The sequence below is a fragment of the Saccopteryx bilineata genome, chromosome 4 (genome assembly GCF_036850765.1).
Source record: "Saccopteryx bilineata isolate mSacBil1 chromosome 4, mSacBil1_pri_phased_curated, whole genome shotgun sequence".
Lineage (NCBI taxonomy): Eukaryota > Metazoa > Chordata > Mammalia > Chiroptera > Emballonuridae > Saccopteryx > Saccopteryx bilineata.
Genome location: NC_089493.1, coordinates 174428456 through 174453538, shown reverse-complemented (window position 1 = coordinate 174453538; position 25083 = coordinate 174428456). Strand labels below are relative to the sequence as shown.

The following is a 25083-nucleotide window of genomic DNA, read 5'->3' as shown; positions in this document are numbered from 1 at the left end:
ATTTGAAGCCCCAGAAGTGAAGGCCAGAGAAGTGAAGCCCAAGGTAACTTGGACTGAGCCCAAGTCCTTAAGTGCTAAGCTGTCTTGATACTGAACTCTGCAACTGAGAACGATCTCAAGCCGAGTCCACTGGTCCTTCTGTGCCTGAAGAAAGGCCATGGAAAAGGGGTTCTGAGGTGTGAGCTCGGAGTATCATGAGTATCATCTAGCTCTCTCCAAGTCAGGGGTCCTGACATGTCTGCTTTCCTCTGCAGCTTGATTCTGTCCCCCTCCCTCCCCTACCTGTGAGGTCTGACCCACCTGGGCTGATCAGAATGCAGCTTTCTGGCTCCCCTGTGAGAGAAGGCATGGAACAAGCTGCCAGGAGCAGTCTGGGGTGTGTGATGGCTAACGAGACCTCACTGTGAATTAATGAGCTGCCATCTCCTTGGTACAGCGAGCAAGACAGGGAGACTTTGTCCTCGGAGCCGAAGACCAGATTGTGGATGCCACCAGGTGAAGGCGTATAGGTGTGGCTACCCAGTTATCACCTCCTCCTCCAGATACCACTGAAGCAGCAGCTTTAGTTCACAGTGTTAGACGGGTGGCGAGCCCAACACCTTGCTCAGACTGGAGAGGTACTTTCTGATGTCCAGAGCCCTTCCTCTTCTTGATCTGGGAGCTTTTCACTGGACCACCCAGCCTCCTGTGCCAGGGAGTCCTCATCCTGAGCCATGATCTGTGATAAGTAGGCTTCTCAAAAAAACCCCATTCATATTCTAACAGTTACAGGGGGGACAAATTCATTTAATCAGCTGCTAGTTAAATGAAAACAATCTCTCTGAGGCAAAGGAAAAAAGGAATACAGTTATGCTACATAATGATATTTTTATCAGGACATATACAACAGTGGTCCCATGAGATTATAATGGAGCTAAAAACTTCCTCTTGTCTATTGACATTGAAGCCATCTTAACATTGTGGTACAACACACTGCTCACGTGTCTGAGGTGAAGCTGGTCCAAACAAACCTACTGCGCTGCAGGTCTTATAAAACAGTGGTCCTCAACCCCCAGGCTGCGACCGGTACTGGTCCGTGGGCCATTTGGTACCGGTCCGTAGAGAAAGAATAAATAACTTACATTATTTCCGTTTTATTTATATTTAAGTCTGAACGATGTTTTATTTTTAAAAAATGACCAGATTCCCTCTGTTACATCCGTCTAAGACTCAGTCTTGACGCTTGTCTTGGTCACGTGATACATTTATCCATTCCACCCTAAAGGCCAGTCCATGAAAATATTTTCTGACATTAAACCGGTCCGTGGCCCAAAAAAGGTTGGGGACCACTGTTATAAAAGGATAGCTCGTGCAATCGTGTGCAGCACATATTTGACAACAACAAATGACTATGTTACAGCTTTACATATCTAACTATACTTTTAATTGTTATTTTTGAGTATACTCTTCCTACTTATAAAAAAAGTGTGCTGTAACAGTAGATACCGTGTGAGACCTGCAGCCTCCTATCTGGTGTCTGCAGGGCTCTTGCTTGCATCATTTTCTCTTGTGCTTCGTTTAATTCGTTTTGTTTTGTACAGTAACATGCTACACAGGCTTGCAGCCCTAGCCCAGGTGTGCAGCAGCTTTACCAGCGAGGTTTGTGCGAGTGCACACTATGATGTTGGCACAAGGTGGAAATCACCTAGTGATGCATGTGTCAGACATGAAGCGGCACATGACTACAGTGAGGGAAAGAGAGAGGGAGAGCTAGGAAGTGGCCTTTGCCATGTTCCTGGGCAGCCCCAACGGATCGTACCTGCATCTTTTCATAAGGGACATCATCATAGACACGGGGCTCAGGCCATTGATCCTGGCAGGATCTTGCATATCTAAAAAATACAAGGTGTGAAAAAAAAAAGAAAATATAAGGTGTGATGACAATGGCACTTTGCAGCCTACAGTGCTTTCCTGTCCATTTGCTCATGTGATGCTGGCGGCAGCTCAGGAGGGATATCTGAAGGTTAGTAATAGCAACCGTTCCGGGCAGCCCTGGGCCGCAGCTGTGTTATGGGCTTTGTAGGCAGGGACCTGGTGGTTGTCACCACCACGCGGGAAAAGAGGTAATGCCTCACCTCCATTATATAAGTGTGAACACAGAGGACCCAAGCTGGCAGCAGCCAGCCAAGCTGTTGGTTGTGATAGAGCTGTGACTCGGACCTAGCTCTTCTAGCACCACACTCCACACACCAGCCCCGTGCCTGCCGGCCTGGTGCCCGAGGGAGTGAGGGCCTGAGGCTCCGCGGCAGGAGAGCGGCACCCGTGCCTCTACAGCAGGGGTCGGGAACCTATGGCTTGCGAGCCAGATGTGGCTCTTTTGATGGCTGCATCTGGCTCACAGACAAATCTTTAATAAAAAAATAATAACGTTAAAATATAAAACATTCTCATGTATTACAATCCATTTCCTACTGCTCATGTTCATGGTTGTGGGTGGCTGGAGCCAATCACAGCTGTCCTCGGGGACAACACCAAATTTTTATTGGATGATGCATAATGTACACGGGTCATTGTATGGCTCTCATGGAATTACATTTTAAAATATGTGGCGTTCATGGCTCTCTCAGCCTAAAAGGTTCCCGACCCCTGCTCTATAGAAAGGGCTTCTCCACTTTTGCTCATTCCATCCTCAGCTGTCCCCAACCCTGCACTACCTCCTTTAGCCAGCTCACTCTTTCCTCCTGGAAGAGGAACACACCCACTCTGACTCCCCAGGGGAGCAGAGTCCTGCGCAGCCTCCCTCCCAGAGCCCAGGGCTGGATCAGAGCCCCTGCGAGGGAGCCCAGACAGGGCAGCCTGGGGCCGCGGGGGCTACAGGAGGCAGCTCTTACAGGAAGGAGTTGCGCCCTGCACTGACGATGCTGGTCAAGGTCTCCACGTCCACGTAGTCGTAGTGCAGCGCCTCGGGGGTGACCCTGGAGCCCATCTCCACCAGCAGCAGCCCCAGCCAGCGGCCCATGTCCTCCGAGCAGCTTGCCTGAGGGAGAGGAGGCACAAGCTGAGCTCACGCTGGTGCTGTCAGGGCCTCCGGCCACCTGCTCCCTTCAGCCAAACCTATATAGTACCTGTGTGTGCCCAGTGCTTAGGGATCCAAGAGGAACAAGATTGGGACACACGCCTAGAAATCCAAGTGGTTCCCACCTTCCCTCTGCTCAGGTCTCTGCTCACTGTCCTCAGAGCCTTCCTGACCATTTAGGTGTGAAAACAACATTTGGGGTTCCCTGAATACTCTGAAAAAATACTTACTTTTTAAAAATTATTCATTTATTTCTTCATTTTAGAGAGGAGAGAGAGAGACAGAAAGGGAGAGAAAGAGGGGGAGAGCAGGAAGCATAAACTCCCATATGTGCCTTGACCGGGTAAGCCCCGGGGCGGTTCAAACCGGTGACTCAGCATTCCAGGTCGACGCTTTATCTACTGCGCCACCACAGGTCAGACAAAATACTTACTTTTTATTAGAGGACACTATTTCTCACACAGCCCGATCACATTATTTTTTGTATTATAATTGCCAGTTGTTTACAGGGAGACCTCCAAGAAATTGGTGGTCAACTAAGTGCTCACTTATGTTCGTTCTCATTTAAAGAGTATTGTTATAAAATCAACTTAGTCCACAAATGCTAATCTGGAATAAACACAGTACATTTTTTGCCAGAGAGCTTTATGTATAATTTAAGAGAAATAAGAGACTCATCTCAAACTATCAAAAATAAGTGAGTTGCTGAGGTGTAATATTTCTTGAAATTTAAGAACCGAGAGAGGTAGTGGGAACTGAGCAAAGAAAAGACCAGGAAGCTGGGTTTTAGTTCTAGGATGTGACCAACAGGCCACTGACCCTTTGTGTACTTGGCAGCCCTGGCCTCAGTTTCCTTATCTGTAATGTGAGGGGGTGGTTATTTACATTTTCTTCCAGTGATAACATTTAGGAATCCAAACAGGCAGAAGATTGACATATAGAACAGTGGTCCCCAACCCCCGGGCCGCAGACCGGTACCGGTCCGCAGAGAAAGAATAAATAACTTACATTATTTCCATTTTATTTATATTTAAGTCTGAATGATGTTTTATTTTTTAAAAAATGACCAGATTCCCTCTGTTACATCCATCTAAGACTCAGTCTTGACGCTTGTCTCGGTCACGTGATACATTTATCTGTCCCACCCTAAAGGCCGGTCCGTGAAAATATTTTCTGACATTAAACTGGTCTGTGGCCCAAAAGAGTTTGGGGACCACTAATGTAGAAGAGAGACTGAGCTATTATTCTGCCTGACCCCAGAGAGGAGGGCTGGTGCCATAGGGCGGGGCTGACAATGCATGGGTGAAATGAAATCAGTTTCATTCGGCCATTTGTTCAACACATGTTCGTTGAGCCCTCAGTCTGGGCTGGAAATCATGCTGGGTTCTGGAAAAACAGAAGTATGCAGAACAGGCGTGGTCACTGCCTTGTGCAGCTTAACGATTTCAACTCAGTACAGAGAAAGTCTTTCCGAAAATTTGAGTAGTTCGACGGGAGGGGCAGGCTACCTGAAGGACAGTGGACAAACACTGGTGCAAAGGCTTCAGAAGAGATTTCAGAATCAGCTCTGGGTTAGATCAGACTAGAGATACCTTTTAGACGAGATTTTAAGATAAGGGAGCAACAAGCAACCTTGGTTCTAGGGTGGCCAGAGGTAGCAAATAAAAAGTAGAATGCTGTGTCAAATTAGAATTTCAGATAAACAGCAAAAATTGTTTTAGCCTATAGCCCAGACATGTCCCAAATGTTGCATAGTATATACTTGTATTAAAACATCTGTCGTGCCTGACTGGTGATGGCGCAGTGGATTGAGCATTGGCCTGGGATGCCAAAGACCCTGGTTAGAACCTTGAGGTCGCCAGCTAGAGCCCTGGCTTGACGGCTTGAGTGCACGGCTGCCAGCTTGAGCACGGGACTGTCGACATGATCCCCCGGTTGCTGGCTAGAGCCCAAAGGTCACTGGCTCAGTCTGAGCCCCCTGGTCAAGGAACATAGGAGAAGCAATCATTGAACAACTAAAAATGAAGCAACTATAAGTTGTTGCTTCTCATCTCTCTCATTTTCTCTCTCAAAAATAAATAAGAAGATTAAAACAAAACATCTGTTGTTTATCTGAAATTCAAATTTAAGTGGGTGTTCTGTATTTTAACTGGCAATCCTTTTGATCACTGGGCAGCAGTTGGATTACCTTCCCTTCTTCCTCAATCCCTGTATTGTCTGTAGCAAGGCCCCCAAGACCATGGCCAACACCCAGGCCAGTGCCCACCACCAAGGGCCACTGGATTCTCTCCTCTCACCTCCAAGATGGCGACCTCCTGCCGGTTGCGCAGGATCCTGAAGGCAAATGGGTGTCTGGGCCCAAAGCCCGGGGCCACCTCACAGCCGTGGAGGGCGATGGCATTCACGTGGGTCCGGAGGTCCGTGCGGTCCTTGTGGAAATACAGCGTGTTGCGCTTCAGGCGGCACCAGCGCTCCTTCCAGCCGTGGTTCACCAGCACGTTCAGATAGCCTGGGACGGGAGACCAGCTGTGACCTCCCGACAGCCCCGCCTGGAGGAGCCCCAGGGCGGGGGATGCACGGGTCCACGGCCCAGGGACCCAGCGCCTGGACAGCCCTCCTGCGCCAGCTAGAAGGAGGCTCTAGATCCGCTTTCTCCTGGCCTGTGATCTCAGGCACGCTCTTCCCTGAGTTTCAGTTTCCTATCTGTGAAATGGGGACTGATCATCACATTTGCCCATCTCCAGACAGCCTGTGGATCATGCCAAGCTGGATGAAAAAGGCAGGGTCTGCTACATGCTATGAATAAAAGACACAACTCTCCCTCTTGCTTTTCCTCTCCCTAAAATATCAAAATTATTACTGAAGACAGAAAATAGTGGACGGTGCTGACACCTGGTGGCAGCTTGTGGGAATAAAAACATCTAACCAAGGTAAAGAATTAGAAAACGGGGAGGAGGTACAGTCCAATGACCGATAGGAACCTTAGACTTAACTTAATTTTTTACCATAACATGACCTTATCCACTGCTTACAGAATATTCCTATATAGCCATGTGCCCTTAAAATAGTCTTTAGGGTTAGAATATTATTGTATATCTAAAATATATGATTTTCTATTGAATTCTTGCACGTGGGACACTGCATTTAAATGAAGAGAATACTATGTTTTCCCTGTCAAACCATTTTTAACTCACATTGAATTATTTATAATGAAAAGTACTTAAATATTTTTATCTAAAATATTTCTTTATAAGACTGGGTGGTGACTTGCACCCCTGGCATGTTATGTGTTGGGAAATAAGATACTTTTCTCTTGTCAGAGTGGAGGAAACTGAGACCCAGAGACAGGTAGTGACTGGAATTGAGTTCATGGGGAGCAGGGAAGTATAGGAGTCAGCTGCTTTTCCTGCGGCTGGATGTCAGGGCCTCGTGGGAGAGAAGTGGGAGAAGGACACGGATTGTTGATGGGGGGTGGGGGTTCGCTGTCCAGGGGCAGGGTCTCTCCTGTCCTGGGGCAAGGTGGGTGAGGTCTGGAGGTCTCCTGGCCTGCCTGGCCCCTGGGGCCAGTGCCAACAGGGTCTGAATTCCCCGTGGCATGCCTAGCACGCACCACAGCACGGGACCTCCTCTTCGTTGGAGGATGTCTGTAGGTCGTCAGCCAGCGCCTTCCTCTTGGAGAAGTTGATGATGCGGGTGATCTTGCGGCCCGCAGCCCTGCTCATTGACCCCTTCAGCTCCGCCAGGCTGCTCTTCTTCCCTTTACCTGCCGCTGCAGAGACGGGTCAGGGAGGGGAGGGAGCCCCAAGCTCCAGGTCTGCCCGCCCCGAGCCATCCCAGAAGCCCTGTCTACCTAGACACAGGGCCTGGCCTGCAGCTGCAGATGTGGACGGGCAGGCTGCCACACCCAGGTCTGCAGCGTGGTCAGGACCTGCTCTGCCCTGCGTGCCTGTGGCAAGGCCCCACCCAGCTGGCACCCTCCGCCTGACCCCCTGCAGGCTCCTACCGTGTTCGCAGGTCTCTCGGCGGCCAAGGGTGGAACAGTTGTCGCTCATGCCTAGGCTGTCGGAGTCTGAGGCCTGCTTCTCTTGGGATAACCTCTGCGGCGGGACATAGATAGCCCACATCAAGGTCCCCCTTGTTGATCCAGTCTCCCCCCAGCCCCCGGCCCATGAGGATTAGCTAACAAATATTGGTGGGAAAGAAGGAGAGATGAGAAGCATCACCTCATAGTTGTGGCACCTTAGTCATTCAGTGATTGCTTCTTATATGTGCCTTGACTGGGGGACCCCATGACCCCTTGCTCAAGCCAGTGACCAAGGGATCATGTTGAAGATCCCACACTCAAGCCAGCAACCTCAGGGTTTTGAACCTGGGATCTCAGTGTCCCAGGTGAACGCTCTATCCATTGTGCCACCACTGATGAGGCAAAATCTTGACCGTTCTTTAAGGTTCAACATAGGTCCATCTTCCCTAACCCCCCTCGCCCCTCCAGCTAGCATGAGCGCCCACGCCCGCACTGCAGCTTCCCGGGACCTCTCTGACCAGCTCCTCCATCTCTCCAAGCCCAGCCGCACTGACCTTTCTGTTCCAAACTTCCTCCTGCTCCAGGGCCTGTTCCCTCCACTTGCAATGCCTTTGCTTCCCCTTCCTCACCAATGTTCACCCTCATCAGAAATGTGCTACGTCAGAGCCAAGAGCAGGCCCCTGGCATACACTCCAGGGTGCCTTCCTAGTGCTTACTCAGCGTGGCATTTCTAAAACGGGGCGATGATCTGATTCGTGTTTGACTTCCCTCTGGAAGGCAGCGGTTCAATCTGTTCTGTTAGGATTGCACCCCAGTACCACTCATAGTGCCTGGCACACTAACTACTTGCCAAGCTGGGAATGCCCCCCTCGAGAGGTGAGGTGGCACAGTCATCCCCTGTGCCTGCTGTAACTTCCTAGCTCTGTTTCTTATTCACTATGTGATTTTAGGTAAATCTTGCTGTGCCTCAGCTTCCCCATTTGAACGTGTAACTCATCAGAGAGTTGTGGAAATTAAATTTGGTAATACATGCAAAGCACTTAGAACAATGCTGGCCCTTCAGTCATATTCTATAATTGCTAGCCTTTGCTATATCATGTCAGTCCTGTGTACGGGGGGTCTTAAACTTTCCCCTAGGGTTTGGGGCTGAGTTTTCTCTCCCACGGTGCCTGGCAAAGCATAGATACTAGCACACATTTGCCAGTGGCCTGACCAACTACGAAGTGGGTGCTTCCCTCACATCGCGATGGGGCACACTTCTCGATTGACATGTATTTCTGTCATGGTTCCATTCAAATGTAACCACTCCTGTCCTGGCAAGTCAGTCATTCCCCACTCTGGCTTGTACCTACCTTGGACACAGGCATTCATTCCTTCACTAGAAATTTATCAAGTGCTCACTCGTGCCAGCTCTGTGCTGAGTACTCACAGCTTGTATCATATACCACTGTGGGTGCCCACTTCGCCACCAGCCCAAAAGTACCCCCATCGAAGAGCCTGTGCTGAGTCCCCACTGCCTGGCCCAGAGGAGACCTGTTGGAGATAGACGTACCTTGTCTAGGTCTAGTCTGCACAGGAGGACTGGGGATCTGGGCGCGTCTGCCCCCTCGGCCCCTGCCATGGACTTGCTCACCTCTCGAATTACCTGTGGAGAGGAGACACAGCTGTGAGCAGGTGGGCAGGGATGCTGTGGAAGCAAGGAAGAATGGAGTCTGTGTGTCAGGGCCATTGAGCAGGGGGGTTGGGACCACTGGATAGAAGAGATGGGTTGACATGGGCTCCTGTCACATGTGTGGGGCACATCAGGGTTTAAAGAGGCTTTCTCCTGCATCTGTCCCTTGAGTTGAAAAGATACTGGGATTGGGAACCAAGAGGCCTGGCTTCTAGACCTTGCTCCATTGCTATTAGTTGTGTGGCCTCGAGGAAAGCCACTTGCCTGCTTTGGGCCTGAGTTCCCCCTGTAACATGGGTAATGACTTCACTGGGTTGTCTGAGGACCAGTGAGATGATGGGTGTGAAGGGCCGTGTGGACCGGCACGCTCTGCACAGGGTGAGGGACTTGCCTCTGCTGACTTTGTTGGACATCTACACCAGCGTGTGAGGCACCCCGGGTTATCGCTTCATTGAAGATGTAGAAACCAAGACTGCGGGCATTTGCTCACTCACCCAAGGCCACATAGCATAGGCATCCAATAGGGTTCACCTGTCAGGTGACTTTGTATGGAATATCCCATTGTCTCCCACAACAGCCTGTGGGGCAGGGATGACTGGGGTCCCTACATTACTGATTAGGATGATGAGGCTCCAAGAGGAAGAGCCGGGGTTGCCTGCCTGCCCTTTCCCTCTGGGCAGACGGCCTCCCGGAACCCATGTCGAGACAGGCCTCTTAGCTCTGGGTCTGGGGCTTCTTTCTCTGGCTCACCTCTGTCCCTCAGGGCAGAGGCGGCGTGAGCAGTCAGGTTCTTTCCCCTCCTTCCCTTCCCCAGACAAAGGCAATGAAGAGAAACACTAAACATCCCAGCGGGAGAGCTGGTTATCACAGGAAGGAAGGCAGGATGGCGAGGGAGGGGCTGGGTTTCCTTGTTCCAGCAGGAAGACCAGAGCTGGAGAGAGGAAGGTGTCAGAGTGGAACGGAGGCGGCACAGGATTGGAGGGCCCCTTGTAAGGGGCCGGTGTGTGGCCTTCACCATTGCTGCACAGTGATCACTGACGGTTACCAAGCACTTAGTGCTTGGCAGACGCTATGTCAAATGTCCCCTAGAATTCTTTTTAAAAAAAAAATTTTTTTTAATATAATTTATTCATTCTTTTAGAGAGAGAGAGAGAGAAAACAAGAAGTGGGGAGGAGCAGGAAGCATCAACTCCCATATGTGCCTTGACTTGGCAAGCCTGGGGTTTCGAACCAGCGGCCTCAACATTCCAGGTTAATGCTTTATCCCCTGCGCCACCACAGGTCAGGCTTGTCCCCTAGAATTCTTTTTTTTTTTTTAATTTTTAATTTTTTTTTATTTTTCCGAAGCTGGAAACGGGGAGGCAGTCAGACAGACTCCCGCATGCACCCGTCTGGGATCCACCCGGCATGCCCACCAGGGGGCGATGCTCTGCTCCTCTGGGGCGTCGCTCTGTTGCATCCAGAGCCATTCTAGTGCTTGAGGCAGAGGACACAGAGCCATCCCCAGCGCCCGGGCCATCTTTGCTCCAATGGAGCCTCGCTGTGGGAGGGGAAGAGAGAGACAGAGAGGAAGGAGAGGGGGAGGGGTGGAGAAGCAAATGGGTGCCTCTCCTGTGTGCCCTGGCCGGGAATCGAACTCGGGACTCCTGCACGCCGGGCCGACACTCTACCGCTGAGCCAACTGGCCAGGGTCCCCTAGAATTCTTACAAGAATCGTTAACTAGAGGAGGAGACAGAGGTGGAGGCATTTGCAGAAGATCACACAGCCACTTGGGCCTGGGACTTGAACTCCAGTTGGTGTGCCACCCCGGTCTTCCCTCATCCTCACTGTGCCACCCTGCCTATAGCCTTTGGTGTGGATGTCCTTGCTCCAGTCACTTGGTTGTGTGGCCTTTGGCAAGTCACATAAGTTCCCTGTGCCTCAGTTTCCTCATCTGTAAAATGGAAACAGTCATAGTTCCAACATGAAGAGTAAATGAGGTCATGTATGTAAAGCTCTTAGAACAACGCACGGCTCAAAGTGAGAGCCCGAGATATAATAACTCTCCTCTTCTGTGTCGCTGCGACGTGCAGACGCTGGGCCACAGTGGATGTTACAGGGATGCCCATTTCACAGAGGACAAGGAAGGATTTTTCCTTTTTTATTTTATTTTTTATTTTTTATTTTTTTTTCTTCTTTTTTTTTTTTTTTTCTTTTTCTTTTTTTTTTTTTAGACTTAACTTCTTTTTTTTCTTTTTAAAATTATTTTTATTTATTTATTCATTTTTTAGAGAAGAGAGACAGAGAGAAAGAGAGACAAAGAGAGAGAGAAGGGGGAGGAGCAGGAAGCATCAACTCCCATACGTGCCTTGACCAGCCAAGCCCAGGGTTTTGAACCGTTGACCTCAGCATTCCAGGTCAACGCTTTATCCACTGCGCCACCACAGGTCAGGCAAGATTTTTCCTTTTTTAAAAGAAATAAAAAAGTTCTGGCCGGGTAGCTCAGTTGGCTAGAGCATCATCACAATACATCAAGGTTGTAGTTTTGATCCCTGGTCAGAGCACATACAAGAATCAACCAATGAATGCATAAAGTAAGTAAAAGAACAAATTGATGTTTCTTTCTGTCTCAAAAAAATCAATCAGTAAATAAAAAGAAAATTAAGGAAAAATAAAGATTAGCTCATCTAACGATAAAATCAGCTTCCTTTGTAGATATTAAGCTCCCCATTGCAGGAGGTGTGTAAGTGCAGGCTGGACAAGCCCACAGTAGGGATGTTAGGAAGGGGATTCACATAATGAGAAGAAACACAGGCCTCCAGCCTGAGGTCAATCTTTTGGAGATGTCTGAGGCCCATTTCCACACATAAACCCTAGCCATTAACAGACCTTGACCCCCTCCCTTGAGCAAGTCTGATCTTCCAGGGGACTGTGACTGTGGGCTGGTCCTGGGGAAGACAGGGAGGAGGAGAGGGCAGGTGGGAGAAGGGCACAGGTCCTCGTACCTTCAGCCACTCCTCGGCCTGCTCCCGGCTCTGCAGCGCCAGCACCAAGACCTCCGCAGCCCCCTGGGAGAAGCGCAGCTCGTGCCTCTTGTGCCGGCTGTCCTTGGGCACGTAGATGACATTGCAGGCATCCAGCGCCAGCCTCAGATGTGGCTGCTGGTCCTTGGAACTTTTATAACACTGGACAGGAAGAGAAGAGGTCAGCGCCTCCAGGAGTGGAGGGCAGAGGAGGGAGACACCTTGCACAAAGGCTCAGGGGGAACTCTGCCTACCCCCTAAAGACCTCCCCCCTCCCCAGCCCAACTGTGGGACTGTGGCTGTTGGCCCCAGAGAAGAGAGGGCTCATCTTTGGGCAATCTTCAGATCTCAAGGGCTACCGAGGGGCCCTGGGGGACACAACTACCGATTAGGAAGTGATAAATTTTAGCACAATACTAGGAAGACCATTCTAATCTAAAGAACTACTCTAAAGAGAAGGAACAGGCTGGCTTGGGAGGAAGTCAGCTCCCTGCCACTAATGGACTGCATGTTAGGAATGTGGGAGAGAGAATTCTAGCAGAGGTAGAGCTTATCAGTAATAATTCTTACTTCCCAATTCTTATTATGAGGCCAGCATTACCTTGATACTACAACCTGACAAAGACATTACAAAAAAGGAAGTTAATGGGCTAATCCCCCTCCTGACAGTTGCAAAATATCAGCAAGGAGAGTCCAGACACATATAGAAAGCATCCTGCTTCAAGACCAAGCAGGGTTTACTCTAGGAATGTGAGATTGGTTGACATTCAAACACCAACCATATCATTCATCATATTAACAGAAAATTAAAAAAAGGAGATAAGCCACTATCTCAATAGAAGCAGAAAAAGTATTTGACCCGATCCTGCACCTTTATATATATATATACTCTTAGCAAATTAGAAGTAGAAGGGAACTTCCTTAATGTGATGATAAGGAACGTCTACAGACAGCCCACCGTAAATATGGTCTGGATGGTAAATTGCTGAAACTTTTCCTTGGAGATCTGGACTGAGACAAAGACACCCGCTCTCACCACCTTTATTTACATCGTGCTAGAAGTCCTCGCCAATGCAATAAGTCAAGAAAAACAGAGGGCACGCGGAGTGGATGGAAAGAGTAAGTCATGACCCTGATTGATTATGGACTGGGATTACCGTTCCACCACTCCAGGATGACAAAGGGTCATGTTTCACGTGGGTGTTTGTTAGGTAAGGCTTGTTAACAGACTTTTGGGTGAAGAGCCATTATTTTTTTTCTGAGGTCATGTCCATTCTACTTTGGAATCAAGGGTACATTTTCTTTTATGAAATAGGAGTGATGAGAGATGGCAAACTGAAAATATAAGTTAAGAAAGCAGGTGCTTCATAGGCTCAGTTTTGGAAGAGAGATATATGAAGATGAGGGTGGAAGTATGTCTATTAAAACTTAACAGGTGCTCCCTCCTTGGGGCACACCACTCAAATCTCCTTTTCGAGTAAATTTTCTTTGTCCTAAACTTTAAGGGTCCCCAGGAGACTTGCAACCAGGGGAGCCGTGGGCAGTGGCCGCTTGTCCTGGGCTAAGCCTGAACCTGTCCCCAAGGCCCCCTGTGTCTGCCTCTCCAGTGAGCTGACAGCAGCCCCGCCTGTCTCTCTCCTGTTCCCTCTCCTATCTTAGGCCCTTCCTGTTTCACCATTCCTGCTTTAATGGCTGACCTGTCAAACAAACAAACAGACTTAACAGTGGTCAGCTCTTGGTCAGTGGGATTATAGGTGGTGTGTTTTTTTGTTTTGTTTTGTTTTTCATTTTTCTGAAGCTGGAAACGGGGAGGCAGTCAGACAGACTCCTGCAGGCGCCTGACCGGGATCCACCCGGCATGCCCACCAGGGAGCTATGTTCTGCCCATCTGGGGCGTCGCTCTGTTGCATCCAGAGCCACTCTAGCGCCTGAGGCAGAGGCCACAGAGCCATCCCCAGTGCCTGGGCCAACTTTGCTCCGATGGAGCCTTGGCTGCGGGAGGGGAAGAGAGAGACAGAGAGGAAGGAGAGGGGGAGGGGTGGAGAAGCAGATGGGCGCTTCTCCTGTGTGCCCTGGCCGGGAATCGAACCCGGGACTCCTGCACGCCAGGCCGACGCTCTACCGCTGAGCCAACCGGCCAGGGCTAGGTGGTGTTTTTAAAAATCATTTTTTCATTTTGTTTTGCTCTAGTTTTATAAGCATTCTACTTGCATAATGAAAAGCAATAAACATTGTTTTAAAGTGATAAAAAATTAGTGGCAAAACAAACTCTTGGTAAACTCTATGTCAGGTCTCCAAGTTGTTTTTTTTGTTTTTTAAATTCTCCAGTGTTAGAGCACCGATCTTCAAAGCACCAGGCTTTGAGCCTCTGTGCACAAAGCAAACCCAGAGTAACTGAGGCAGGCATGCCCCCCATACATACGCACACACAAGTCCATGGGAGGCTGAGAGGAGACGTCGGCGCCCACTCACCAGGAGCTGGTCCTCCTTGATGACAGTCAGCTGCTTGGCCCACTGCCCGAAGCGCTTTTTCCGCAGTAGGAAGGCGCAGATCCTGCAGTCCCTCACCAGGTGCATGGAGGCCTCCTCGGAGGGCCACTGGTGCGTGGGCTGCAACCCCTTCCCTTCCTCCTCCTCGTCGTCGTAGGACTCGTAGGAGCTGCTCATTGCGTCAGAGTCATTGTCTGCAGGCGCCATGGGAAAGGACCCGCCACTGTGCCATCCCAGGGAGGCACCTCGTCCTCCTCCGCGGGCATCCCTGCTCTGGGGTTCTGGGCCCATGACGGGCTGGGTGTGAGGTGTGACCACGGTGATGACTGAACACCCAGACAGGCAGCACGCTTTACATTTACCACGAGCTTTGTGACCTTGGTGGCTTTACTTTCCAGAGCTTCAGTTTCCTCATCAATAAAATGGTCATAATGAACAGCAGTATCATAGTGTTTACAAACTGGGCTGTTGTGGGAGGCAGTGAATGTGGAGTGTTTAGCTGAGTGCCGACACTCAGCGAGTAAACATCAGGGATCGTCACTACCCCATCACCTTCACACCCTGCCTCAGGCCATGCTTATGGCCCTACAGCAAATCCCCAGTTTATACTAAGGAAACTTGAGGTGCAAAGAATAAATGACTCGTCTAAGGTCAGTCAGCAAGGGCTCCATCGGGGACTCCTCACTCCTGTGCCAGTAACTTCTCCTCTGAGACCGAGGTTTCTGAGGACAGGGGCTCTGGGGCCTCCATGGTGACCCTCGCAGGGGCAGGGGTGGTGGGCACATGCATGCGAAGGGCCAGCTCAAGCGGACAGAACCCTACCGAAGGCCGGCCCGGCACTTACAGGAGTTCTTCAGCTCCCCGTTCATCCTGGTCGAGGGGTAGCTGCTGTCTGCGTCCTCATAGTAGCCATCCATGATGGACTGGGCTGGGCTGCAGCCATCTGGGGGGTTGGCAGAAAGAGCCGCTTTTATGCGCTTTGGAGAAACGCAGGCAGATTCCAGGGGCCAGGCTGGGAAGACACTGAATACCATTCCCCGCACTCCACCCCCTACCTCAGGGAGGAGAGGGTGGCACTCCCTGCAACTCTCCCAGCAGGGTGTGGCCTCCAAGGAGTGGGGATTTAAAAAATTAAAAAACAAAGTTATTTTGATGTAGACAGCCTGTGGAGGCCACCCTGAAGTTCACTGGGGTAAGAGCATGTGCTTTGGGATTGATCAGAACTTGAGTTTATATCTACCATTTATTGAGCGGGAAGAAATGTTTCTGTGAGTTTCAGATTCTTCATTTTAAAGTGACATGAATAGTTCCTACCTTGGATTAGTGATATAATACACAGTGCAAGACATACAGGATGTGCTAGAAAAACACCGACTGTCATTATTTTCATTGTCTCCTCCAGTTTCCACAATGCAGGAATGTAGGTATCAGCCCCGTTTTACAGATGAGGAGACTGAGCTATACACAATTTGCTAGTGACAGCCTGGATGATAACTGAAGTTGACAGCTTGGAAAGCCTTCACCAGTGCAGCCGGCTCTGACACCATTCAGAGCACTGCAGTGGGCTCCCACACCCCGGTGCCCATCTGTTTCCGGAGGGTGGCAATGCTCACTTCTCAGCGACGGGGGACAGCCAGTTCTGTCTCCCGAGTGAGGCTCAGAGCCTGCCTTTCCCAGCAGGCACCCCGAGGCCTCACAGGCAGGCAACATGCCCCGAGGGGTGGACTGGAGCACCAGGACCAGAGGCGTGGGTGTGGGGAGGAGGAGGGGTGATGGAGATGAGAGGGGGCTCCCTGGCCAAAGTGCGCAGACAGCTGGCGGGGCTGCGCAGTGTGTGTGAGAGGAAGGATGCTCCCTGACGGCCTTGGCGCCCTCTCCCTGGACAGGGTCCCTGGCCCTTCCTGAGGTCCTCCCTTCCCTGCTGCCCCAGGACCCCAGCTGCTTCCAGAGGCGGCTCCTCTGTCCCAGCCAAGAGGGGAGTGAACTCTCTGGGGAGGGGAGGAGCCTCATCCAGCAGATAAAATAAAGTCAACTGCTCCCCATACAAACAGCTGCTGACAGTGACATTAAACCCCAAGACTCTGAGGGCTGAAGAGAGCCACTGATTACCTGGTCCAACCTCACCATCCCACTGTTTTAACTAGTTTAGTAATCATAAAAATAACATCCCATAGTTCCCCAAAGGTGGAAACAACCCGAATATCCATCAACCAATGCATGGATAAACAAAATGTGGAATATTACTTGGCCATAAAAAGGAAAGAAGTACTGATATATGCAGTGACATGGATGGACCTTGAAAACATTATGCTAAGTGAAATAAGGCAGAATAAAAAGGCCACATATTGCATGATTCTATTATATGTAATATTTAGAAAGGCAAATCCATAGAGACAGAAAGCAGATGGGTGACAGGCAGCGGCCTGGGGTGCGCTTCTGGAGTGATGAGAATGCCTGGAACTCGACAGTGGTGATGGCCGCACAGCCCTGAGGATGTACTAATGCCACTGATTGGACACTTTAAACTGGTTGAAATGGTCAATTATATGTTACGTGTATTTCACTATAAGAAAAAAACAACATGCCTGTGGTGGAAAGCACAGTCAGCACAGAAGAATCTGAATGGGAGTACATGTTCGCTTTACCCAGATTTCTATTCATTTCCCACAGGAAAGTGCTGTTAAGAGTTCCTTGCATGTCCTAGAAAAATGGTTAGAATGAACGTACGTGCGTGTGTGTATCCTGTTAAAAAAAAGTAAGTGGAGTCCTGTTATGTGCAGTGTTCTGTGTTTGATTTTCTTTTCAATCAATGTATCTTGGAATTCATTTCTGATCAGCACAGGAGACTTATTTTGTTGACTTTTCTCCTGGTTGGAAAATATTCTGCTGTGCTGATGAATGATAGGACGGCTGCCCACCAATGTTATCGTATGCAAGTTCAGCTCCCACGCTGGGTCATTCAAACACCATCATGTACTTTCTTGTATGGAATGTTAAGTCCCTATACCCAAGCCAGTGACTTATCTGATCTTCAGAGAGACAGCCACCTGTTGCAACACTGGAGACAAGTCAAAACCACACACTCTGTGGCCAATCTAAGAGATTTTTTCAAAGGTAATTGAAACCAGTGCCCTCTAAATTATTGTATTATGCTCACCTCTCAGTAAAAATATAATCAGGAGATACACTTATGTTTACTCATGTATAAATTACATGTGTATATGTAATTACTTCCTATGTCTATGTTATATATTCACAATATATATCAATGAATTACAAGCCTCATGCTATCATTAGGTTATAAATACTATAAAACCTTTACATATACATTTAAAAAAGATGTGTTGATCTAAATATAAATAAAGTTTCCAATACTTCTGCCCACATCAGCTCATAAATCCCCTGCGGTGCCTGCGCTCTAAAGCCCTGTGACTTGACGTGTACTTCTTGATTGTATGCCTTGGCTTTACAACCAAGTCCACCTGCACGGCATGATTCTGCTGAAACTCATTATTTCATCGGTCCACTGAAGGGGTGCACTGCGGCTGGCACCGGCTTTAGGGCCAGAAGGGGGTTGTAGTGGTCATCTGTGCATCTCCATCCTAGCAAATTTACATGTGTGTGTCTAGCCTCTCTTTCTTATTTTAAAGGTAGGGGAATAGGGGTCCAGAGAGGGGAAGGGGGCTGCCCAAGGCCACACAGAACTTGGACTACAGCCCAGACTCCTGACCCACTGAAGTACCCAGGAGGTCACTGAATGGGCCGTGTGCTCAGGCAGTTACTCCTCAGGAGGTGGGCATGGCTGGGTGGGTGCCAGGCTTGGAGCTTCAGGAGAGGAGCCTCTTACCCCTTGCCCTCGACTCCCAGGGTGAACAGAACTTACTGTGAGAGCTGATGTACTCAGGGGACTTGCCTGGCCCCAGGGGAAGTGCCTCCTCATAGTAGTCCTCAGGTGGTGGCCTGTTTGGGAGCGGTGGAGGCAGGTCTGCTGCCTGCAGGGAGAAGAAGGAGGTGTGTGAGACTAAGAAGGTCAGGAGAGCAGAGCAGAGCAGCAGAGTGACAGGCAGGAGGCTGGGAGAGGGAGGCAGGAGCTCCCAGAAGGCAGGATCTGACTGTGTAGCCATAAGATCCAATAGGTTTGCAGAAGGGCAGAGCTGGGAAACCTTAAGTGTTCATCTGAGTGGTCCTGTGTTTCTTATCCATTATTTGAGCATCAGGGATCCTCTGTAACTTCTCGATGTTTTGTGGACTGCCACGTAGAAGTAGTTATACACTTGAGTGAGCACATACAGAATTATCAAAGGCTACTATGAGTTCTGCAATACCCTACTACCAGCTCTACAGACATATGAGGCACAATAGGGCACGTAATGTGAGACAGGTTATTTAGTGAGGCAGTTTCGCCTCATGGCCAAGAGCTTAGGCCCTGCGGCGGGGGAACCCTGGCTTTACAGCTACACTCTATTACTTTCTAGTTGTGGGACAGACATGTCACTTACTCTCTCTGAGCCTGTTTCCTTACCTGTAAAATGAGCACACTGATAATGCCAACCTCACTCAATGCTGTGAACATGTAAAGGCCATAACAGGTGGGCACCACTGGCACCACTGATACTGAGGATAGTGAATTATGCAGTGGACAGAAAGTGTTTGATGTGATTATGGCTCCCTGTAACTAATTCTATGGCCCCGAGGCTGGGAAGCCCAGATATGATCCTGAAAAAACTCAGGCTCAGAGAGGGCAAGTGATTTGCCTAAGGCCACACGGCAGGAGGGAAGAGGACAGAGGCCACCCAACTTCTGGCCCAGAGTTTTCCCTGTCACACGGCCTTTATTACTGCAAGCACAAGATCGGGTGGGGACGTCCTCTGGGCCTGAAGGGACAGGTCAGTTCACCACGTTATCCCTGCTCAGCAGGAGCACAGTGAGCATGAGTCATCGGAACGTTCTCACGGTGCAGTTTCTGCCCTTAACTACCTTAGGGGAGAGAGGACAGGTCCTGTGCCCCCAGGAGGATCCCACCACCAGTGGGGGGGGGCTTCCCTTGCCCTTTCCAGAGGAACAAAGGGCCTGAGGGTGTGGGAAGCCAGCCCGTGACTCACATGTTTCAGGGACGGACTTTTGGCTGGCTCAGGGCTGGCTCCTTTGCTGGGCTCCCCATCGTCCTCCGGCATGTCCCGAAGGTCACTCAGGTCACAGTCTATGAAGCGTCACACCATTGGGCAGAGAAAGCCGAGGAAGAGCATGGCAGAGCAGGAAGAGGGCTGGATTTAGGGTCAGAAGGCTTTCACCACCCACTCCATTAGGGACCCTAATGAGCAAATGACTTCATCCCTCTGAGACTTGGTCTTCTCATCTGTAAACGGGCCTTGTCCGTCTCTCAGGGTTATGGAGAGGATCAAATGAGGTGACTTTTGGTACATGCTCTGGAAAGTCGTAAGGGTTACGTCACGAAAGCACAGTGTCTTCCCTAAGTCTGCCAGCCCCTAGCGCTCTCACCTGACCTGTGCTGATTAGTGCTCTCCTCCTCGAGACAGACAGGCATTGCGCATTCCCTGCACACAGCCCAGCTCGGCTGCGCCCACGCCTGTGGCGCCGCTGGACGGCTCAACCCAGGGTCCCAGGCGGCCACTTGGTGGGTGCCAAGCAGCAGGCAAGACAAGGACCTATGAGCTAAACCTTCCTCGGCCTGCATGTTCACCCCTTCCTTCCTCAAAGTTTGGGGGTGATTTCCCAGAAAGGTCCAGAGTCTGCTAGACTTTCAGACCTGGTGGGGCACAGCGAGCCCCCGGCCTTGCCTGAAGTGATCACTGCTGTAATACGCGGAGTGGGCCAGGTGCAGGTATCTGCCCGCCCAGCTGAGGCCCTTCCGCACACTGAGGTTGGGTGAGGGTCTCTTACCAAATTCTTCGAAGAGGGACTCCACGAAGCTGGGCCCGGAGTGGAGGTCAGCTGTGTTCACATACAGGTAGGAGACTTCCTTTGCTGTGAGGATGGAGAACGGGCTCACAGTGAGGAGGGCAGGGCCCGCGCCTGCTGACTCTGAGGAGGGCCCAGGTCTCCCCCCGATAAGCCCACGCGGACTTCTGTCCCATGCAGGACAGCGCACTCAGTCTGCCAAGCACGGGCACAGCCAAAATGAGTTCCTTGGTTTTCACATGTTGTTTCCATGTTTACATTGTTACTGAGGCTCTCCTTCTCCAAGTGAAAGGGTGCCCAGAGCCCCGTATGGAAAACAGAACACAGGGCTGCGCTGGAGCTTGGCACACCGTGGCCCCTCCCCTCCCCTGGACTGGGAGGGCAGCCAGGGACATCGACCGCTTCTGACCCTGGGAAGTGAGCCTCAGGGTCACTCAGCAGTGACTTCCCACCATGTCCCTCAGACCCTTTGCTAGTGTGGGACACGGCTGCAGCTCACTTGAGTTCACTGAGCTCCAGGTTTACACGTGTTATCGCGTGGGCTGACTCGGGGCACAGATCGGGGTGCAGAGAGGCTGCAGAAGAGGAGGCCTGGCCGCTGGGGAGACAGCGAGGCGGGGAGGCTGCAGGGGGGACCGACGATGGGGGCCAGTATGTGACGCACAAAGATGAGTGTGTGTGCGAGTGCGTCTGTGTAGAGGAGTGTGTGATGTGTGTATGCTGTGTGTATCTGTGTGTGTTGTGTGTGAGAGCATGTGGGATGTGGGACGTGTGGTGAGCCACGTGTGTTCTGTGAGTGCATGCCGTTGGTGTGCGCAGTGTCACGTGGAGTGTATATTATAGATGTGCTGTGCATGCGAGGGGTATGTGCGAGTGTGGTATGTATGTGAGCGTGAGTGGCACGTGCCTTGGTGTATGACTGAGGTGGCAGAGGACGGAGAAGCATGCAGAGCCCAGGGTTGTGGTGGAGAAGGCCAAGGGGGCAAGGACACTGGCCGGACCCGCAGTGTTGAACGTTGGGCTCGGAGGCTTCAGCTTCCTCTTGCCCACAGGCCCTGGGGAGTCCCTGAAGGTCCCTGAGGGTCTCTGGGCAGAGTGCTGGGGTCTGACCTGGAAGAGGCTGCAGGCTCTGCAGGATGGAGGCCACGGCCATCTTCTTCTCCAGGGCGGGGTCGCTGAGGTACTCGTGGTCCAGGAGGCTGAGCAGCCCCGTGAGCTCAGGCAGCAGCTGCTCCAGCACTGAGGAGAAAGCACGGTCACAGCTCTGCCCGGGACGCCGGCTCTGCCCGGGACGCCGGCCCTGCTCCCACCCCCTGGAGGCCAGGGGAGCAGGGGGCACAGGCAGGGCGGTTTCACGGCTGGTGCACTGGACGTGCGCTCTGGGCCCCGGCTTCTGAAGGGCCCCGCAGAACCCCAATTTGACACTTTTTTCTAATAACACCAAGTTTGGTTTCCTATGTGCAATTTTAACATTAATAGTACATAATATTTTTTATTTATTTAAAAATATGGTTAACATGGAGTTTTATTTTTCCTGTCTTTCTTTTTTTTAAGGTGCTCAATATTTTCTTCTGCGCCTGGGGCCTTGACTGACCTTACTCCGCCTCTGGACACGGGGCAGGCTGGGTGCAAGACTAAGAGCCTTGCTCAGTTAGCTGACGTTCCTCTGGGCTCCCACTCTGCCTCTGACCTCACATGGCCTTGCCCTGAGGACCGAATCTCCCAGGCTCATCCCGGCACCTCTGAGCCCATGTGGCCCAGGAAGAGGCACTCCCGTCTCCGCATGTCCCAGCATGCCCTTTGCTAGGTAGGCCCAGGAGTCCTTCCTCACTCAGTGCAGGTCCCAGGCTGCCGAGCCTGGCCATCCAGGACACAGGCAGGAAGGGAGCCTTCCTGTCCCAACAGTTCATACACTTCAATCTCTGGAACCTTCTGTTTCCGGTGCCTTGGCAGGAGCCAAACTAAACATTAACCCTTCCCATCCCAGGCTCAAAACTATCATTATCATTCTTTCTTTCCATGCTACACCAGCGTTTTTCAAACCTGAGTATCTACAGGAATTAGCAGGGATCTTGTCAAAATGCAGATTCTGACTCAGGAGGTCTGGGGCGGGGCCCGAGAGTCTGCATTTCTGACAAGCTCCCAGCTGCTGCTGCTGCTGGTTGAGGCCACATGGAGTTGCAAAATCCCGGAGCACAGAATCCTATAAAGGCTAGAGCATGCCAAGACCATGATGTCACTGATGCCTCCCTGTCCCAAACAGTAACAGAAACTTGGTTTGCTTTAGAGCTGAAGACCAGCCTCATTACAGTAGTAGTATTGTCCTGCTTTGCAACTCGCCAATCCCTTGTGCATAATAATAAAAACTAACCCGTGCTGAGCTGTGCTAAGCCTTTTCATACTTACAGTCTCATTGAGAACTCATATCAAGCATTTTGTTATGGCCATTATATGGACGATGAAACTAAGGCTCAGAGTGGTTAAATAACTTCACCAGGGTCATCCAGCCAGTACGTAGGCAGGACCTAGTCCCCTCACCCAATTCCTTTACCCCTTGCACCATATTGCCTTGCAGTATTTTATACAATCCAGGATTTTAATTTTTCTTTTTTTTATTAATTTTTTAGAGAGGAAAGAGAGAGAGAGAAGGAGGAGGGAGGAGCAGGAAGCATCAACTCCCATATGTGCCCTGACCAGGCAAGCCCAGGGTTTTGAACTGGCGACCTCAGCGTTCCAGGTCGACGCTTTATCCACTGCGCCACCACAGGTCAGGCTACAATCCAGGATTTTAAACAAGTTTTGAGATAGGTCCCATGACCACCCTTTTTATTTTTTGACAGAGACAAAGCGAGAGTCAGAGAGAGGGACAGATAGGGACAGACAGGAAGGAAAAGAGTTGAGAAGCATCAGTTCTTCATTGTGGCTCCTTAGTTGTTCACTGATTGCTTTCTCGTGACTGACCCCTTGCTCAAGCCAGCGACCTTGGACTTTAAGCCAGTGACCTTTAGGCTCAAGCCAGCGACCATGGGGTCATATCTATGATCCCACATTCAACCCAGGGACCCCGTGCTCAAGCTGGTGAGCCCATGCTCAAGCCAGGAACCTCGGGGTTTCAAACCTGGGTGCTCTGCGTCCCAGTCCGACCCTCTATCCCCTGTGCCACTCCCTGGTCAGGCCACTCTAACTTTTTAGATGAAGAAATTCAGTCTCAGGGAAGAAAAGTAACTTGCTTGAATTACATAGATGCAAGCAGAAGAGCCAGGACTTCAACCTAGTCTCTGGACTCTCAACTCCATGCGCTTCTTCCCACCATGGGCGCCCCTGAGGAAGCGGTGAGACTCTGACTTGTGGGTACAGGGTCTGGATGGTTAAGAGGGACTATCACATCCTGCATAAGACAGCCGGCCTGGAGCCAGACCACCTGGTTCAAGTTCACACTCCATCATTCATTGGCTGTCGGATCTTTGGCCAGTTACTTAGCCCAGTGGTCTCCAACCTCCAGGCCTCAGACTGGTACCGGTCTGTGGGCCATTTGGTACCAGTCCGCAGAGAAAGAATAAATAACTTATATTATTTCCATTTTATTTATATTTAAGTCTGAACGATGTTTTATTTTTAAATTTTATTTATTTATTCATTTTAGAGAGGAGAGAGTTAGAGTGAGATAGAGAGAGAGAGAGAGAGAAAGGGGGGAGGAGCAGGAAGCATCAACTCCCATATATGTCTTGACCAGGCAGGCCCAGGGTTTTGAACTGGTAACCTCAGCATTTCCAGGTCAACGCTTTATCCACTGCGCCACCACAGGTCAGGCAATGATATTTTATTTTAAAAAAATGACCAGATTCCCTCTGTTCCATCCATCTAAGACTCACTCTTGAAGCTTGTCTCGGTCACGTGATACATTTATCCGTCCCACCCTAAAGGCCAGTCCGTGAAAATATTTTCTGACATTAAACCGGTCCGTGGCCCAAAAAAGGTTGGGGACCACTGACTTAGCCTATAACTCAGTTTCCTCCTCTGTTAAGGGGGGTAATAACAGCACCTGCCCCTTAAGGTCCCTGTGAAGATGAACTATGCCAGGCATGAAAAGTGCCTTGCCCACACATAGTGAATGTGCACCCCAAATCAGCTATTATTACTTTCATGACAGCGTCTGCAGCGCTGATCTGGGCTGTGCAGGTCTCTGTGAGCATCTGTCTCCCTCAGCAGGCTGTGGGGCTCTAGAAAGTATAGACTGTCCCATGAATCTCAGCCTCTTGAGCATCTAGTCCGGGGCCTGCTCTGGGGGTGCACTATATGGGTTTGATGCGAGAGGGAACCAACAGATGACCTCACAAGGACTTTTTAAAATTTTTTTTTATTTTTCTGAAGCTGAAAACGGGGAGAGACAGTCAGACAGACTCCTGCATGCGCCCGGCCGGGATCCACCCGGCACGCCCACCAGGGGCGATGCTCTGCCCACCAGGGGGCGATGCTCTGCCCCTCCGGGGAGTCACTCTGCTGCGACCAGAGCCACTCTAGCGCCTGGGGCAGAGGCCAAGGAGCCATCCCCAGCGCCCGGGCCATCTTTGCTCCAATGGAGCCTTGGCTGCGGGAGGGGAAGAGAGAGACAGAGAGGAAGGGAGGGGGGAGAGGAGAAGCAAATGGGCGCTTCTCCTATGTGCCCTGGCCAGGAATCGAACCCGGGTCCCCCCGCACGCCAGGCCGACGCTCTACCGCTGAGCCAACCGGCCAGGGCCCACAAGGACTTTTTTTTTTTTTTGCATTTTTCTGAAGCTGGAAACAGGGAGAGACAGTCAGACAGACTCCCGCATGCGCCCGACCGGGATCCACCCGGCACGCCCACCAGGGGCGACGCTCTGCCCACCAGGGGGCGATGCTCTGCCCATCCTGGGCGTCGCCATGTTGCGACCAGAGCCA

The 25083-nt window shown here is 50.8% G+C and overlaps 1 protein-coding gene across 2 annotated transcripts in view; it reads right to left on the bottom strand.

Annotated features, from left to right (window-relative positions):
- Positions 1 to 25083, bottom strand: part of AFAP1L1 (actin filament associated protein 1 like 1) — a 67353-nt gene that overhangs the window by 14099 nt on the left and 28171 nt on the right. The window contains exons 1-14 of one of the 2 annotated variants that reach the window (XM_066272953.1): positions 21758 to 22534; positions 21274 to 21402; positions 20146 to 20229; positions 19347 to 19444; positions 18128 to 18236; positions 15089 to 15187; positions 14227 to 14438; positions 11737 to 11916; positions 8632 to 8724; positions 7059 to 7152; positions 6666 to 6824; positions 5353 to 5564; positions 2871 to 3016; positions 1799 to 1871 (exon numbers count right to left, since the gene is read on the bottom strand). In XM_066272953.1, coding sequence (XP_066129050.1) covers positions 1799 to 1871; positions 2871 to 3016; positions 5353 to 5564; positions 6666 to 6824; positions 7059 to 7152; positions 8632 to 8724; positions 11737 to 11916; positions 14227 to 14438; positions 15089 to 15187; positions 18128 to 18236; positions 19347 to 19444; positions 20146 to 20229; positions 21274 to 21316 — 1602 coding nt within the window. In that variant the 5' untranslated portion in view covers positions 21317 to 21402; positions 21758 to 22534. Of the gene's footprint in view, positions 1 to 1798; positions 1872 to 2870; positions 3017 to 5352; positions 5565 to 6665; positions 6825 to 7058; positions 7153 to 8631; positions 8725 to 11736; positions 11917 to 14226; positions 14439 to 15088; positions 15188 to 18127; positions 18237 to 19346; positions 19445 to 20145; positions 20230 to 21273; positions 21403 to 21757; positions 22535 to 25083 lie in introns of those variants that run through there. The other variant, XM_066272951.1, reaches the window with a different exon arrangement.